The sequence below is a fragment of the Sporothrix brasiliensis genome (assembly GCF_000820605.1).
Source record: "Sporothrix brasiliensis 5110 chromosome Unknown Cont20, whole genome shotgun sequence".
Taxonomy (NCBI): domain Eukaryota; kingdom Fungi; phylum Ascomycota; class Sordariomycetes; order Ophiostomatales; family Ophiostomataceae; genus Sporothrix; species Sporothrix brasiliensis.
In genome coordinates, this window is record NW_024467139.1 from 1,531,202 (window position 1) to 1,549,823 (window position 18,622).

An 18,622-nucleotide genomic window follows, 5' to 3' on the forward strand; every position below is an offset into this window, starting at 1 on the left:
GTCCTATTGTCCCCACGAACTCCTCAGCGCTCCGTAGACTCCACCCCTCCTGGTCTGACGGCTTGTTGGCAGACTCATGGAGAAAGCGGAACAGTACGAGAAGTAAGTGCATAGTACGCAAGTGCGGCATATTACGTTGTTCAACTTTAAAGTCACAAAGTAACCAAACGTGATATAGCATGAGGCAACGGGTGCGACCATCAAAGTGCAACCATTATGCGACCAAGACGAAGTATTCCTGGGTATACTTAGCACTACAGGTCCCGTGCTATCCAAACGCACACACGTACAACATACATACAACGGGTGCAGAACTAGACCGAATTCCCCATCACTGTTCAGGACGTAGACCTGTGCTACGTTACCGCCGCAGTGCAGATCACTTTTGGCCGTTTCGCCAGTGTCTTGCGAGCAACCAACAGCCTCGAGCTAGGTCGGGGTACTGTACTCGTACGGGCAGGGGCATATTACCTGTCAGCAAGAGACAAAAAGGAAAAAAAAGGTGGGAACAGTCGAGAAAAACAAAAGAAAAGCCGATCTGAAGGCAAGATCTGTCTTGGAGAAACTGACCAGGCACGCCAAGCTTGCAATCAACACGGCCGCAGCTACAATATTGCTGAATCACAGCCATAATAGCGTACAACGCACTTTATACTGTCGATGCCGCACGGTTAGCCATAGAGTGTTTGTTGGCTTTTCCGGGATACAAAACTGACAACGACCCACGAGGCTGTTGTTCAGGCATGTCGCATTGTTGTCACAATGAACACTGCCACCCCCGGGCGGTTCTTTTCAACCAGAGGCTAGCCTAGTACTGCTAGTCAATGCCGTGCAAGGTCGGTTGCCGATATGCCGTGAATCAACAGCAGAACCCCCCCAAAAAAACCACAACCATCGGACATGAAAGGACAACAAAAAGCTCCGATCTAAGTCAAAACAGGGAGCAAAAATGGGGCAAAAGGATCACATTTTTGACCTAGAGTGTGGCCTGGCTGTTGAGAATCATCCATCAGCAGCCGGTTTGGCTTGGCTAAAACGTCTTTCTGCTAGAGTGGTCCTTGATCTCCTTGATCCACATCGCCATACCATTTCATCCAATCTTTCGTTCTGCTTTGCATTTGCCGGCTGACAGCGGAAGGCGGTGGGAGTGGGCAGACGAAAATCTACAAGGATCTGAAAAGAGGAGGAGTGAAATATGGGGTATTGGCTTCTGGTTTGGCGACAAAGAGAGAAACCAGCGAGAGCTCCCGGCCAAAAAGCTCAAACACTTTACAACGAAAGGCTTAATACTCGGACACCACTTTACGAGTGCTACGTTATATACAGTTCGGCACTGTGTTTGTACGGAGCAATATTGCGGGACAGGCGAGAACGGCAAGGTCCCCCTCGCCCCCTTGGGCGGCAGGTCTGCGGCTAACGGAGAGTGATCGCCACTAAGGTCCAATGTACGTTCTGTGCTGTGGTCCTTGTCACTGTGTTCTGTATTTGATCCTCATCGTTTGACCAACAATTGACGACGCGTGGTCTGCCCCTGAAATTCTCCTGTTTCTGTCCGGTGTCTGTCGGTTTACAGAAGATGCGCAGACACGGCAACAAACAGAACAAGACAGGGAGCAGCAAAATAGGCGCAATGGTAGGATTGGGCAAAAACGAGGCAAGACAGTGGACACAACATCGAAAACACGAATCTTCCATGTTTTACCTTTTCAATTGAGACATCTATTCTTGTCCGGTTGGCCTTCAGCACGTCGCGCATGCTCATACTATCTATCTACGACGTTCGATGTACTCCCGCCCGGTACACACATGCCAACGTTATGCCGTGGGCGGGCTGCGTGTCCGTCCAGCGTATATCCACGCCTCTAGCACAGGAACCGTTCCGCACCCCTGTTTCCGGCTAACCAAAGAAGGAAATTGCAAGGGTCAAAAGACGCAGGACACAAAGAGCACAGTCAAGGCACAAGTCAACAAAAGGCGACTACAGGGTCTCGAGGGTGTTTAGAGTCTTACCTCAAAGCCAGAGCGGTAAAAGCATGCCAGAAAAAAAAAAAAAAAAAAAACAGAACGCGCTTGCACAGGAGAACAAGATGCACGGGTGTCTTTGCCCAAGTCGCCTGTCGGGCCCGGAGCCTCGCGTATGGTGCGGCACGGATATCGAATGGGGAGACACGAGGAAGAGGCGCAAGCGCGGGCAACCAGAAGATGCAAAATCAGACAACCACACAGAAAAACAAGAAAGAAAAGAAAATAAAACGAAGACGCTCAGGAAGCAACGGACAACGAAACGAGGTAATTGACGAGCAAGGAGCGTTGCCCTGCTTGCATATCCGCTTACTCACTTGTCCGCCTCTGATCACGCATTGGTTGGCAAGCCGCCCCGACAGCCCTTTGTGTTAGCTGTTGATCCTCTGATCCGACAATCTCTCGCGCGGCCAGCTTCTGAACCACGGTTCGCGGACGTGCCACCAAGGCGCCGCGGTGTTGTGCCATACCAAATTCTCAAAAAAATGGACAATGGTTTTTTTCGTCAAAAGACTAGTAGAGTACCTTTGGGTGCAAGTAGCAGAGCACTATCGAAAAGTCGAGGTACTGCTTTGCTGCAGAGTACGTCGTCCTTCACATGCTGTTGCCACCATCTCACCCCAGCTCTTCACGCCGTCATGGGCTTCTGCCCATTGCGGTTGCTCGACCACCCCGAGAATCACGGCTAGGCTGAGCCGCCACTCGCTGCAGACTCTTTTGACAGTACAAATTCTCGCAAAGCTTGAATGTCAAGGCACTTTGTTCACTTTAGCACAACGACGCTAATCTCACTCGGTGCTGGCCTCTCGCTTCGTCCCATCCGTCACGGCCAATGGCGACGTTGCGACACTCTCTTTTCTTGGCAACGCTGGCAAAAGACGAAGAGACTTGCTGGCACGCCTGAGGGCAAGACGACACCGACAAGACGCAGCACAAAACGACGTGTTAAACGCTTTCTTGCCTGGCATTTCCTGTCCTGGCTGGTCGAGACACAAGATGCAGATGGGCAATGGGGGCTGTTTATCCTCAACTATTTGCCTTATTTCGTCGGTGTGCCCGTCTGCGTTCGCCTTGCTTCCTTTTTCTTTATGTCTCTCCCCAGCATCAGGAATGTGCAACCTGCGTTATGGCATACTTGCACAGGTACCATGTGCAGAATGTCGCTTGCCTGACCCTTTCCGACCCATTTGGCCTCATTGGGATGCCAATACGTTTCGGTGAACGTCAGCGCCATGCAAGTTGCTCGACTGGTTCAGCCTGCCTTTTCCGCTCTAGCCCACACCCCCTTCCCAGATCCCTAATTTTGTCTTTCCACGCACCCCTCCCCTAACTTATCTTCCCACGAGGCCGTCTTTTACTCTTCAGCACGATTACACCCCTTGCTTTCCTCATATTTTGTTGTTTGTTTTCCATTCTTTCTCTACCAATGGCCTGCGTACTAAAAGCTAAGAGAGCACCCTTCCCAGGGATAGAAAATGGCATGGGTCCGGTGTTTGTGGCCAGCAGTGGGTGGCCCTTGTGTTGTTACGAAGGCACAGAAGAGGCAGACATACGGAGTAACATTGTGAAGCAGGAAACGACTATGCATCTACCTGCCGCCTGGCAGGCACGAAAGAGACCAGCGAGCATGTCCTTAGCAAAGTGCCTCGCGTCCGAATTTGCAAAGCACTGCTGGCTCATTTTCATAATCACTGAACGCACTTGACGTCCACCGACTGACGGATTTTGTCACAAAAATGTCAAAAAGCAAAATGCAGTCATAAAGCAGGAGAAAAGCGAGGGCTTTGACCACGCGGCCGTTGCAAAATCTCCTGGCTGCATATATGGTCTTTTTCTCTGTCTCTGAGAAGCATGCTTCCTCGAGGCCTTGTCACATTTCCAACACATACCTTCCCATGTTGCCTTTGGTCTCATCCCGTCACTCCCCCTGCTCCATTGTTCATTTCTAATCTCATAAACCCACCACCACGACACGGCAACACCACCATCAACACCCCTGCCCGTTGCACTGTCCACGAGCACGAACCGTATCTGGTCATCATCAACTGTTGTCCTTTCATCCTCTTTGCACCTTGTGGCTCCCCGCCGTCCAAGTTTGTGCTGGTTTCTTCAACGATGTTCGGTCTACCGGAACCCACACTTACAATCACTAGCTGTTATTCAAGTGGGTGCAGAAACGCCTGGTGTAGGGTCATTTTAGGTGCTGCTTGGCTTAAGCAACGCTGCTGCGTGCTCCCGTTCTCCATACGACATCCGATGCTCCGTATGAGCGCCGTGAGGTCTCTATTCGATGTTATTTTCATGTTCTGATCCTCACTTTGACTCGCACGTAACTCATTTTACCTCTGTCGCAACAAGGAGCAGACAGGTAGCCAAAGCTGTACAACTTGAAGAGGCACAACCTTCTACAGAAATCCATTCTGCAAGTGCACATGCATTAAACCAAAATAAACACAGCTTGCTATCCTTCAACTTGGACTCAAACCACAGTCCCAAGCTCAAAGACGCTCCAAACTTCCACACCCCCCTTCTCCATACACACCCCTCAGCTTTTTACCCTCACCCAGTCCAACTACACCAACAAGCGCCCCTTGCCTGTGTTGTGCATTTCACTCTCTGGGTTGCAAGATTGTCTTTTCGGCGCATAAAGCACAGCATACTTGGGCGGCACGACACTTCTACTCCACGTCTACAACACAGCCGACGACGCACAAAATAAAGTACCTCGAGCATCGAGCCGTATAACAAGCAACAGACAATACTGTCTCCTTTAGCAACCGATCGATCGACACTCTGGCCGACGGTACACGCACACCACACCTTTCGCGGCACGACCATCGACAACCAACGACTTTTGTTGCTTTGATCCTCGTCTTTTCGTGCCCTTGACATTATCCGGTGAACCTCACGACGCTTCTTTCTGGGCCGGATCGTCCTACCATTGTTGTTTTTGCTGTGCACCTCGACCTACTCTTCTTGTTCTTTGTGTCAGATCAAGCACCTCATCTCGCAGACAGACCTGGGCGCGCCGATACGAGTCGGTCTTTGCCAGTTGATTTCGTATTCATTCTCCATTCCTTCTCTGCTGCTCCCTTTCAGTTTTGCCGTTTCCTTTGCAGCCGTTTCTGGTCCCGTCTTTCTCGCGGTGTCCACGGCCTGCTCTGCCTTGCGTTTGTCCGTGCGGATGAGCGCAAAACTGACGGCTTTTAGCTGTGGTTGATCATTCCACAGAAGCGAGAACCAGCGGGACGAAAGAAACGAAAACAGGACAGCCGGAAAGGAGAAGAATAGCAAAAAGTAAAAAGAATTAAAGGACAAAAGCAAGCAGGCGAGACAGTAGCCACGACGTTCTGCAGCAGACAACGAGAGACATCCAAGAAGGTGGCCGGCAAAGCCCCTTTGAAGGATCAGAAAACCCACCACATCGAACAACGAACACCACTAGTCTCACGTCTAACAGCAAGAAGACGAAGAAAAGAAGGAAACCCGGCATCTCTTTCCTTCGATTCCTGCAAGGAGAACAGAAAAACAACAGCCACCGGGCATGAGCAAATTCCTTGAGAGAAAGCCAACACAAGAGCAAAAGACTAAACGACCTAAAGGCCAGGACTGCGCCGCTCAACCTCCTTCTTTACCCGGCCGGATATCCCCCCCTTAGCGAAGGCCAACATCCACCTCCACCCATCTGCTTCCCACGCCCAGCCTGCACTTTCCCCATTGTTTTCTTTTACTTTTATTTATTGTATTTCTTTTTCGGGCTGGTGCCTTTCTTGTCGCCTCTTCTTATTAGTCCTTTGTCGTCTACACAGCCATCTTTTATCCTCCCTTTGACTTGTTCTCTTCCTCTCTTTTTTCTATCCTCGCATTTCCTTTTGCTGTTTGCTTTCCTTTCATTTTCTTCTCTCCCCTCTCCTCCCCGTGTCGTCTACCTTCTTTCCTTTTCTTTTTCTCTCTCACCCACACTCTTTCCATTCTCGACGACAACTAGGCGTTCTACTGGTGATGTTGTAAAGGGGACGGACATCAACGATCGCCAGTCCTTTCTTCAATAACAAGACCACAAGGGGGGACATGTTCCGGGCCTATTCGGAGCCTGTTCGCCATCACCAACGTTTCCAATGGGGTTTCTTTCGTACGCCGAACCGCACAACCGCCAGTCGCTTCCGCACACGCCGCCCGATCTTGTGAGCTTTGGTTGTTCCCCCTCGCCAAACGACACATCATCTCGTGGGCCGCTGCCCAAGGACCTCGCCTGGCCATACCCTAAGCCGCCCATCTCTCCGCCTATGTCCAGCCATGATCAGCCGCTGCCTCCGCCATCCGCGCGACGGTCACGCTCACCACCCCGGACGGCGTCTCCCAGTAGCATAGGCGGCGCTATGTCCATGTCCGCCACCGCAGCAGCGAGCTTGGCACGAGCATCTATTTCCGCCATTACGGACGCAGGAGCTGGGGCAAGAGCAGCCCCGACAACAATATCGACGACACCTTCGACAACAGGGCCGGCAGAGGGCAATGCTGCACACAACCTCAACAACAACACTGCAGCCGAGACAAACACGGCCACGACGACATCATCAACGGCCGCGACGACTGCTACGACGACAACCACAACAACAACCACAACAACGACCGGCCTGACCAGTAGCCCACGGCATGAGCTACCACAACTACCAGGAGCCGCACCGCCTCAAGTCACGAGCGGACCGCTCCCAGAGAGACTACCTTCGCTGACCAGCATCTTCGGCCCTCCGCAAACATCTGCTCAAAGTGGTGGTGGCCCGCCATCCGCCGGATCGACAGGCTCGTACAGTCAGCGTTCGTACATTCCGTATGACCAGCATGGTAGGCCACCATCTCCTGGATTCCCCGCGCCGCAAGCTACCTACTTGCCTCCACCACAGTCGGCAACATCGCAGCAAGGATCACACGAGCCGTACCCTTCAGGCAACTACCAACATCAGCACTACCAACGCCGTGATCAGCGCTCCCCTCGCGCTGATGAGCGGCAAACCGTTAACCAACTGTACCAGCCGCCTTCGCCGCGCTCTCACGAGCATGAACAGCAACCGCAGCAGCAGCAGCATTCTCACCAGTGGCCCGACGCGCGCTCCAACTACGTCGCCGTAGGCAAGTGGTCTTTGCAGGACGGGCAACAGCCGTCCTCGCCAAGTTTCTATTACCGCCAGCAGCAACAGGCACCGGCAGCACCCCCTGCACAGTCATACTCCAGCCACAAGACGGCGCCTCTGCCTCCGCTACCACCCACTCAGCAACAGCAGCGTAGCCCGGTGAGAGGACCAGCTCATGATGCCGATAGACGGCCTTCGCCTGGATCGGGCAGCAGCCTCCCGTCAACGCCTGCCAGTGGCGCATTCCCCGATGCTGGCGCTGGCGCTGGCGCTGGTGCTGGTGCGGGCGGTGTACCAAAGGAAGGCCTGGGCATGGGCCCCAAGATCTGGACCGGCGTGGATTTCTTACCGCAATTCATGCACGCATCGGAAGTGCCGGGTGAAGGCTTGTGCTACTTTTACGACGACGGTACGCATTGCAAGGCTGTCATTGATGGCGAGGCTGTCAATCCCTACTGGGGCGTGACGAAGGCGGGCAAACCGCGCAAGCGTCTAGCTATTGCATGTATAACGTGTCGCGAGAAGAAGATCAAGTGTGACCCGGAGTACCCGCGTTGTGTCCAGTGCGAGAAGTTTGGCCGCGTCTGCCGCTTCAAGAATGCGTATGTGCACCCTTACCGGTACATTACCGGTAAATTTCCGAATACCGAATGTTGGAGTTTGCTTGACGTCGTTCTAACTGTTTAGTCCCCGCGGTGGAAACAACAACTCGCCCGGTACGGCGTCGACCGAGCCGGACAGTCACCGCAAGTTCGGCTCTGTGACCGCCATTCGCCCGCCGCCTGAGTCGCCATCATCTTCTGCTCTCAATGCAAACAACAAGCGCATGCGCTCCGACTACGACCACTACAAGGCATCCGGCCGCGGCCGCTCACCGCCGTTTAGCAACCGCTCGCCGACACTGTCCAGCTCATCATCGTCCGCCGATCCCCTGCGCCACAGCTCGACTAGTAGTGTTCTGCCGCCGCCTCACGTATGGGGCAGTGGTCCGCAGCCACAATCGTCGCCTATACCGCCGCCGCCACCGCCATCGTACCCGCGGTCGACGCCGCAGCAACCATACTCGCCCCATTCGCAATACGCGCAACAAGATCAGCTTTCTCCCCGCTCGCAGTACTCTCCGCACTCGCAGCTACATCCGTCAGCGCACGACCATCACCGCAGCCACCCATATCCGGACCACCACTACTCGCACCACACGCACGACTCTTACTCCCAGCCGCGGTCACAGTCTGGTTCACCGTCACAGTCTGACCTGCCACGGATGCTTCTTCCACCGCCCCGTTCCGCGCCCGATCTACCGCGTATCCACGACGATGTTCTGCGGCGGTCGTGGCAGTCTGACCGCGGCCGTGTCTAACCACGATGCCCACGACAACGGCAACATCTCAGGCACCTTTTCTTTCGGTTTTGTGCTATTTTCCCCAGGTTCATTGCTTTCTTGTCTCTGTTTTGATTATGTTTGCATTATAACGTCATCTTAAGATGGGTTTCTCTGTATTAGTACTGTTCTTCTTCTTCTTTTTTTCTTTTCTTGTTTTTGCATCTTTTCTGTTGTTATTTTGGAGGCACATCTCGGATGTCTGTTTGGATTTCTTTGCCATTTTTGCATACCTGCTTGGCGTTGGATGGCTGGCCACTTACATGTTTTGTTCCTGTCTACTTTCCGGCTTACTGGTTCTACCATTTTTGTCGTCCACCACTTGGGATTGCTTGACGAGACAGGATCTTTCTTGGTGGTATCCTGTTTTGTCTCTCTTTCCGTTCTGGTTTTGGCACTATTCTATTGCTTATGTACTATCTTTCTCTGACCATGAGAAGGGAGAGTCAACGGCTCGAAACCATATATACACCAGGCAACGTTACCTGGTATTTCTTTCTACGTTTCGTTTCGTTGTCCAAAACCCACTGCATCACCAACTATTCCGTGTAAGTCGCGGAATGTGATTATGTCAGCTGTATTTCAAAAAGAGCCAATGGAAGCTCGATGTGATCCACATGCCGAGTTTGGCCCACTTTTCGATCAAGTCCGATTTTGCCAGATTCCCCCAGCAGGGGCGCGCTAATTGGCAAATACGTATCCTGAAATCACAATTCAAGCTTTTCTAACCTTTTTAACTATTCTTGATGAATTGCTTCTTTTTTTTTTTTTGTCCAGCGTCTCGTTTTCCGTTGCGTTCATCTGCATTCCTTTGCACTCGCTTCAATTTCCTCACGGGTCTCCGATCTTGTTATAAGCTGACGGCAACAAATTCGGAGTACGTCGTACGTCAGCTCCTTCCGTCGCCCTTTCCCATCCTCCCGCACAGTCCCGGTGTCTCCGGCTCCCGCGGCGACACTTGGCAAGCGCGACCGCGACCTCGACCCGAATCGAATCTCGACCACATTCCTTTCTTCTCGCGTGTTTTGTATTTCTTCTCAACCGTGCATAGCGCTGCACAGTCTCGGCAACACTCGACCTCGACCGCTTCTCACCTCTCTGACCCCTCTCGACCCCTCCCGTCCCCCTTTGCCTCCCACCCCTCGATGGGCTTCTTCACAACGTTGGCCGGCTATGCTGCGCCACTGTTCCTGGTACTGTCGCCAATCTTCTCGTACGGCGACCAGGCGTTATCGATGAGCCGCAAGCGATCGAGTGCAGGATTCTCGCTGGACATCCCACTGATTATGCTGGTGGCGTCGCTCCTGCGCATTTTTTACTACCCGGGCGCACACTTTGACAAGGCGCTGCTGGTGCAGTCGATCTTAATGGTGGCGGTGCAGCTCGTGCTCCTCAAGATTGCGCTCGACAACCGGCCGCTGCCGTCGGGAAAGACGGGCGAGGCGCCGTTTGCGGGCCTGGACGGCCGGACGCGGTCGGTTTCGTTTTCGATGACGTCGGCCTCGAACTCGCCGACCGGAGGCGGCGGCGGCGGCCTCTTTGCCAACCGGCCGTACAACTTTTGGCAGTGGCGGTCGCCCAAGCCGTACTGGCAGTTCTTGCTGTACATGTTCTTGACGCTGCTCGCCTTGCAGGTGCTGCTGAGTCCCTTCCCGGACCTCTACGGCGCGTACTCGGTGCTGATCGGCTACGTTGGGCTGTCGGTGGAGGCGACGCTGCCGCTGCCGCAGATCCGGGCAAACATGCGCGCGCGGTCGTGCCGCGGGTTCCGGGTGTCGGTGCTGGCCAGCTGGCTGGCAGGTGACGCGATGAAGATGTTTTGGTTTTTCACGTCCACAACGGAGATTCCGTGGGCGTTTAAGCTGTGTGGTCTGTTCCAGGCGGTGTGCGACTCGATCCTGGGCATACAGTACTTTGTGTATGGCGACGGGACGAGTAGTGCACGCGACACGGACGGCGGCGGACCGGGCATCATGCTCAAGGAAAAGGAGGCGGCGTTCCGGTCGGCAGCGGCATCGATCCTGCCGAACGCGCGGTAACGGTTTTGGTAGGAGTGGGTGGTTGGAGATTGTTGAAATAAAAGGGACGGAGTGAATGAGGCTCATGAGGCTAGGAAATGGCTTCGGATCTATGCATATTGGAACTGATCCATTCCAAGTAAGAAAGGTAACGAGACCGGTTGTCTCAAGCATAATATTGTGCACATGGGTGCGTGCATTCACGGTGTATTCACATTGACATTTATCGGTGGACTTTCTTTTCTTGTAATTCGGGCCTTGGGCGCCACGACGAGGCGGCGGGGCCCCGGCCTGCCATTCTATTCATATAAATATGACATGCGACTTGTTCCTGTGTTTGGAGGCATCGAAGACCACTGGGCCTGTGCTGCAAAAAAGTGATGTTCTGTGAAGAATTGCTTTTGGGCTGCTTGGCTCCACCGCTGGCTCCTTCCGTTGGCCTGTCCGAGACGGTGCAGCTCAAAGCGTCGCTGTGGTTTAGCGGCGCGGGCCGTCATTTAGTGGGCGCATACTACTTTACGGCGGAAGGTAGCGAGGAGGGCAGGTTCAATGGGCAATAGAGACGACGAGGCGAGGTTGTCGCAAAAAATTGCGTTGCCCTTCTGTCGTTTACAAGCCACCCCTGACGTAACGATGAGGAGCAACATGGAAGGGTGCGAGGAGTTGTGTAACACGGAGTGAGCAACGAGAGCCAACGAAGTCGACGCGAAGCTTTGGCCACCAGGTCGCGCCCAGAAAACACGCGCGGGCGCGTTATAATATGTTAGATTGGTACTTCATAACATTAGTGTTTTTGGTGCACCCGAAAGTACCCGTTAGCAGCTAGGCATGCATCGCCGCCAACACCCCGAGATGGCCCAGGTCTCCCAGCCACCGCATTTTTTCGACTCTTCTCGCTTTTCGCAGATGGTCCATCCCAGCAGCCCGGGACGTGGTGTGGCGCATTTGCTTCTTGTCCCTCTCTCGTTGCTTCGGTATTTGGTACCTTTCGCACGTCGTACCTATTTTCAGTCGACTTTTGTCATTCGTTTGCCGTGTTGTTCTGATTTCTTCCCATTGCTTTTCAGTCTTGTGATACTTCTCTTTTGTACGACCGTCGAGGCCGAGGGCCTCTATGTGCCTGAAAAACGACCCGGTACAATATACGCAACAGCTGACGGCATATCGAAGGCACCATACACAATACATTCACTCGCCGAGGCCGTTTGCTTCTTGCAACGTCGCAACACCGCACCAACTCACCATCGACACATTGCATCAACAGCAAACTTAGTCTTTCCTTTGCTTCCAACCACACACACCACAGCCATGCCGTCTGTGTTTCGCACGTACGAGGCACAGAGCCGTCTCCTGGCTGCCGTCATTGCGAGTCTTCCGACGGTTAAGCTCGACTATTCTGGTAGGTCCTTATACCACGTCTTGCCACGCATAGTTCATCATTCTTTTCTTATTTCGTCTCGTTTTCTGTGTCCGCTTCTTCCCTCTGGCACTGTCGACTGCGTGGGCTGACTCGACTCGGCCACCAGCCATTGCCCTGCACTATGGCTCTGATGCAACCAGGTCCAGCGTCGAACACCGCTTCCGGCCCATCAAGCAGCAGGCGTCTCTGCTTCGCCAGGCCGTAGCGAGCAAGGAGGACGCCAAGGAGCTGGCCAGCATCTTTCACCTGGGTGACAAGGGTATGCCCTGGGCTACGAGAATGATGAGACGAGACAGGCACACTTAAACGTTGTTCGTGACATACATTTCCGGTCCTCTTTGCTAATGGTTTAGAAATTGCAAAATACTATGGTGAATCCACTCGTCTGGGCATCGAGTTCCAGTTTCGGGCCATCAAGAAAGAGGCCAAAGCGATGCGTGATGGCACGTACAAAGAGCAGGCCAGCCCCTTGCCTGGCCGCAAGACCGCCGCCGCAGGCACAGGCATAGGCGCTGGCGCTGCAACACCAACCCGCAAGCGCAAGACACCCGCCACCCCGGCCACTCCTGCCACTCCGGCCAACGCTGGGGCTTCCACGAACACTGTTGGCGCCAGCGCAGGTGTTGGATCTGGGCCTCCGGCTAAGCGTGCACGCCGTGTCGCCGAGGCCGTCGTTTCTAATGGGGAGGACGGCGGCGATGGCTGCAGCACGCTGGCCAGCGAGGAGGTCGATTACGAGCTGCTCGACCTGACACCAGCCTCGACACCGTCGCACCGGATGGCCATGCCATCCAACGTACCCTCGCTCCCCCTGGCGGTGTCGTCAGTTGGCCCAATTACGCCGACCACGACTGCGTTGACGTCTGGTGCTGCCACAACGACAGCGTTCCTGCCAGACAGCACGCCGGCCCTGAGTGCAGGGGTCTCGCCGCCCGACCAGGCATCGCCTGATCATCGCGACTTGGTCTTCCACACGGCCGTCCAGCACCAGCGGCAACCCGTCTTCTACCCTCGCTACGGCAATGGCGGCAGCGTTGACAACAGCTTTACCATTGACGACAGCAACGCCAACGATAACCACCAAGGTCACATGAACGACGACGATGATGACGATGTTTTCATCATTGATACGCCGAGCCGGGCGCCCAAAGTGCCCAAAATGGAGCCGTCTGCGCCGCCATCCACGGCCACGCTGCACCACAATGTTGCAGACCATGGCTGGGACAATGGCAGCCACACGCTGAGCCAAGGAATTACTCAGACCTACAGCCAGCCCCAGCCTCAGAGCCAGAGCCAGAGCCAGAGCCAGGGCCAGTTCTCGTTTGACGCGAGCGGCGCGGCATCGTGGGCACCGCTGGACCTATTCCCGGCCGGTGCCAACGACATAGCCTCTGTGTCTTTTGGCGACTCAGGGTCCTTTTTTGACAACGATGGCACCATCTGATGAGGATTTCCCCTCCTCTGTTTTGATGCTGTTTTCATTTTCTTTTTGTTTTCAAAATTTCCCCATTCTTCTCCCCATATTTCTTTCTCCCTTTTCCATTCTTCCTCTGTCCTTCACATTATATTTTGTTTTTCACCTTTCGTCACTCACCTTTTGCTTTCTCCTGGTTTGTTTCTTTCCTTGTCGTGTATAGGTACAACAAAATACCCCAGTTCCTTGTCCTACACAGCTTTTTCTTCGCGTTCCATGTTCACTTCCATGTACATCTGAGGCCCGGCGAGGCACTGTTTGTTCTGTTTTATGTCTTTCGTCCAACTTTGTTGTCGTCATTTTCTTTCCTATTCTGTACTTAGAGAATCACAACCTCTTTGAGTTGTAATCATATAGAAGTGTGCTTACCGTTTATTGAAACATATTGCCGTCTATACCATACTCGCAGCGTACACTCATGTCGGTCGACCTGTGGTATCCGGTGACCTCCCGAAACCCAGGACCATAACCCTGGCCGGGGCCATCCGGAGATGATGTAAAGACGGCCAGAGGTGTTGTCGTGAAATACGCGCTGACTATTCTGGTGTCCTCAACAGACTTTATACTGACCCTCGCTAGCACGTGACGCTGCTTATCCGTGCCTTCGTCACGACGACGCTCCAAAGACAGACGCAAGAGGTGCAGATGCAAATTGCCAGCAATCGATTCAGCTAGACATAGGCCCGACGTGGCCAATTCGTCTCGATCAAGTCACTTGCCTTACTGGCCCTCCTCTTCCTCCTTCTGCCCGCCGCCGGTCTCGTCCTGGCGGAGCGGTGAACGCACGGTAGCGCCATCGGTGGTGTGTCCGTATCAGCTGCGCCATCCTCACCGTTGGAGCCATCTCCATCGACCTCCCCCCCGAAGCTACCGCCATGCTCGTCGACCTCGTCGAGCCCTGCCTTTGACGATGGCTGCAACGAGCTCCTTCGCAGCCCACTCGCCGACCTGGCCGTGCGTGCCCCCCGAGCCACCTTTTCAACACCATCGGCCTGTTCGAAAACATCGGCACCGTTGAGGCGGGTCCGTTTCTAGCTGCCGGATTTTGTACCGGCCTACGCCTCGGTGGCCGGTACAAAATCTTGTGGACTGGTGTCTGCCCTTTCTCTTTACTCACGCTGTTCAGCACAACCATTTTGGTGCTGGTGGCGGTGCGACCTCCAAGAGGTTCGGTCGAGTGATGCCAGCTGCATAAAAGGGGTATTGGGATGTTTAGACGACATTAATCACCTGCCTCGAATGCAAAGATAAATAAACACCCAAAAAACACCCCCAAAATACACACCCAAAATACACACCCTTGCAACCATAGCACTCAATGAACGTCACGGGATTAAAAAGGGAGTGGGATAGTCGCACCTGCCTCTTTGTTAGCGCTTCAATTGCTTACCGTATTAGGAAGTAACAAACAACGCACGCTCGTCGCTCCTTCCAGCTTACATATCACTTTGTTTGTCATCACCTTTTTCATCGTCTTTTCGTTCTTACCTCTGTCCCATTTGTTGTCCCTCCTATAAACTGACTCTGCCTCCATCTCTTCTGTCGCCGGCCGATGCCCCGTCGCCACCTCACAACTCCCGACAATGCCACACAATATTCGACAGCAATGCAGCGACATGCCGACTGAGAGGCAGGCTGCAGGTCGGTCGCAAACAAATCACCAACAGACACATCCAGCAAGATATTTGTACAATGTGCCATCGGCAATGGTAAGATCAGAAAGGGCAGAGGAAAAAAAAGACAATCGTGATGGCACATTTATTATAGTTGCCTTGTTTACTTGTTTCGTTTATCATCTCCTGCGCCTCTTGCCTACCATGTTGTATCATCCCCCCTTTTCCGAGTCTAACATTTCCCTCTGTTCCAACAGATCAGCGACTGACACGGTAACAAATAGAGAGATATCTTTCGTAATTTGCCACCTCTTGATTATGGCAAATCGAACCGAGCGAACGAAATGCAACGGAGATAGCATTCACGGTCGACCGACGGCTACTATGGACACTGTAACATGCATCTGCCCCAGCCCTCAAGAATCACACACATCAACCGAGAAACGACCGCAAAGGTACATTAGGGCAACTCAAGAACAAGAAGAAAAGCTCTATTCCGCCTCGTTCTTGCTCCAAAGGTAGAAGAAGCAAAAGCGATGGGTTGTCTGGATGGGGGATGATGGTTGGCGGGCACACTCTCTATTGGTCGCGTGTGTCGTCCGGTTGCCCGACTGTGCCTTTAAGCTGTCCTCGAGGCAGGTTGTCCACCGTCTTCTCCCGCCGTTTGCATCTTGGCTCATCCTACCAAGGAGCCAAGCTGCATTTGAAAGAATGCCACAAAGCTTGTCTGTGAGCCTCTCTGACCAGGTACTTCCTTTTTATGTCCCTTTTCGTCTCAGCCTGCCACCTGACACGGCATGTTTTCTTCTGTTCTGCAAAGTATCGACTTCTCCATTGACTGACTCGTTTTAAATTTGTCTGTACAGTACTTAGGGCTCAACTATTCGTCGAGGGTTGTGTGCCAGGCCCAAGTCATGTTGTTGGCCAAGATGTAGCCACAACTAGCTGATATCCTGCCCACAGACCTTTTTGTCAAGGTCGACTCGGCACAATCGCTACCGAAGTTGCAGTGTGGGGTGATTGGAGGGCACGCGAGATACTACCTCAACGCTCTCCCCTTCTTCATTTCGGCAGATTCTGGCGACGTGTCCGACGCTTGAGTCTGATTTTCACAAGAAAGGCCGATAGACCAACTGAAACAAAAACCAAGGCAGATAACGGGCTACCCACAAAATTCCGAAAGAAATGTCATATTGAACTCTGGAGAACATCGATGCTGTCGGTCTTTCTCCAGCACACTGCAGCAGAGAAACAGGCCAACGGAAAGGGATTCCGGCACGCTACCCTGTGTCGTCATCCAGGATGAACTAAGGATCAGTTTGGCCGACGGAATTTCACCGCGTGAAGCGCAATGTGAGGAAAACCAGCAACGAATGGGCCAATGCGACCAAAGAAGGCACGACAGGTAAGACACACACTTACGGCCTGCGGCATATCCTGACTCGGACACCGCAATGTCTGACAGAAACATGCTCCCACACCAGCACAACACAAGATTGGTAGGGTCGCAGCCGCCAAGAACCGGCCTGTCTTTAGCAAAATGACTGCCCGTAGCAGTCAATACCCGTTGACGGAAAAAGTAACAAATCGGGCAAGAAAGGCCGTAAAATGCCAGAGGAGCTGGTTGGGGTATGGGAAACAGGCACGAGCTCACCTTTCTAGGTAAAGTGGGAGCGCCTGACTGCTTATGCTCCCCCACAAAAAAATAACCTTGTTTTACTCCGTTCTTAGGTATTGCTAAGCAAGGCAATTCGTTCGGCATTCGACGTACTCCGTACGCTACGCTCCGTACGCTACGAACAATTGGAACACAATATTTTACGAAAGAGGCATTTCAATACAGAGTCTTGTCTTGCAAAACCAGTTCCCATTTCAACTTCGGGGCCACCTGGTAGAGGGAAACAAAGTCTCCCGACGACAAACAGCCGATCAGACAAACGGGAAGGACATGGGAGAGGAGGAAGAAGAGGAAGAAGAGGAAGAAGAAGAAAAGCAACCAAAAAAAAAAAAAACACTCTAGAACGGTCCCGACTCGATCGCCCAAGCAGCATAACGACTAGTGGCCACACTAGGACAAGCTTAAAAGACTGCCAGAACCAGCCAACAGACTCATCATCTAACCAGATATACGACTTGCTGCCACGACAGTGGGTCAGTTCTCATCCAAAATTAGACCCTCGTTCTGACCTCGCTTGTCTGTCTGATTGGGTCTTGGCATACCGTCTTCGACAGGGTCTTGCTTGCAACAAGTACCACCCTCACCACACACCCTCCTTCAGATGGCTCAGAGGTTCGTCCCTTTGCCTGACGCTACTATGTTGCGTTTTTTGCCTTTTGCCGCAAGCGTGGGGAAGATTTACGTCTAGAATGAGGAGAAGAACAAAGGAAGGGGAGGCAGAAAAAGATGCAAATGTCGACGAAGCGAACAGGGGTTTGAGGAATGGACACCTGCACCCTCAAATGCCAAGAGGTGAAAGTCGAATACCAAGTGGGTGTCTTCATCTTGAGCCACGCGTCGTTGGTGATCTTGCTATGCGGGGAAGAGGAAACGGAGAAACAGAGAGGGACACTTGTTTGGCAGCAAGCGCTCAACCAAAATGGAGGCAATGTGTCTCGGGGACAAATTAGCAAGGCAATGAAGGGTAGTAGAAGAAGCTGCAGAAGAATATCGACGACGCCCACGTGTGGATTAACACCACAGAAAACAACTCCCACGGGGCTTGGTATGACAGCCTGCTACATGCGAACGGGAAGGTGACATAAATCACCTACCACCGCCCTTGTCGATCCGGCTAAAGTCGACATGGAGAATAAAAAAGAAAAAAAGATTAAAAACCACCAAAGGAAGAAAGAGGGGGGAGTGGTGATACGAAAAGGGGGCAATCAACAGAACCAACTGCCCAAGGCGCAGTTACGCTCGGGGTGTGTACGGGCACGAGAAAGCAAGCAGCACCGGCGTGAATTACCTGGAGTGGTCTGCAATGATCACCAAATATGAGATGGAGCCCAAACAACAAACAAGAAACAAAAGTCAAAGAGCACGAATGAGAGAGAGAGACAAGATGGACGAAGGGGACTTTTCTCTCTGACACGCTCCCTCTCTTTCCTCGGTTTCTCTTCCTCCAGCCAAACAGATCACCCCCTGTTCCATGGGTTTGTGGACGTCCGGAGACGACATCCAGCCGTGCCGCTTTCTTGCCCCCACCGCATCATTCCCCATTGACCCATTCCCTCCCATCCTTCGCCCACCGTCTCTGGAGAAGAGCGGGCCGAATGGCCTGCACTATGGCCAATATAGACGCAATGGATACAAATTGCGGCTGGTGGTGGCGACAGGCTAGAGATCCAACAGAGGGCAAAGGCAGGCATCAAAGGCACAAAGGGACAAGGGAAGCCGAATGCCATACCATTTGAGCCGCTATTTCGTCCCGGTTTACGTCTTGGCAGTTCCTTCTGCCTCATTTGGTGTATCACGCCCTCTCTCTTGCACACTTTATCCCTCTCCTTGCCTCGCTTCAAGGACAGCTGGCCGCTCCTATTCGATGCTCGGGCATACCCACCT

The 18,622-nt window shown here is 53.1% G+C and overlaps 3 protein-coding genes across 3 annotated transcripts; all 3 read left to right on the plus strand.

The window, feature by feature from the left end:
* Window positions 1–6,140: 6,140 nt before the first annotated feature.
* SPBR_06705 (uncharacterized protein) lies at window positions 6,141–8,514 on the plus strand (the record flags this gene model as incomplete). Its single annotated transcript, XM_040764961.1, has 2 exons — window positions 6,141–7,756; window positions 7,842–8,514. 2 exons carry the CDS (start codon window positions 6,141–6,143, stop codon window positions 8,512–8,514), a joined length of 2,289 nt encoding a protein of 762 aa, XP_040616402.1.
* Window positions 8,515–9,680: 1,166 nt separating this feature from the next.
* SPBR_07682 (uncharacterized protein) lies at window positions 9,681–10,574 on the plus strand (the record flags this gene model as incomplete). Its single annotated transcript, XM_040765936.1, has 1 exon — window positions 9,681–10,574. The coding sequence occupies one exon, from the start codon at window positions 9,681–9,683 to the stop codon at window positions 10,572–10,574; it is 894 nt and encodes a 297-aa protein (XP_040616403.1).
* Window positions 10,575–11,861: 1,287 nt separating this feature from the next.
* SPBR_07135 (uncharacterized protein) lies at window positions 11,862–13,417 on the plus strand (the record flags this gene model as incomplete). Its single annotated transcript, XM_040765389.1, has 3 exons — window positions 11,862–11,952; window positions 12,080–12,232; window positions 12,327–13,417. 3 exons carry the CDS (start codon window positions 11,862–11,864, stop codon window positions 13,415–13,417), a joined length of 1,335 nt encoding a protein of 444 aa, XP_040616404.1.
* Between the last annotated feature and the right edge of the window lie 5,205 nt (window positions 13,418–18,622).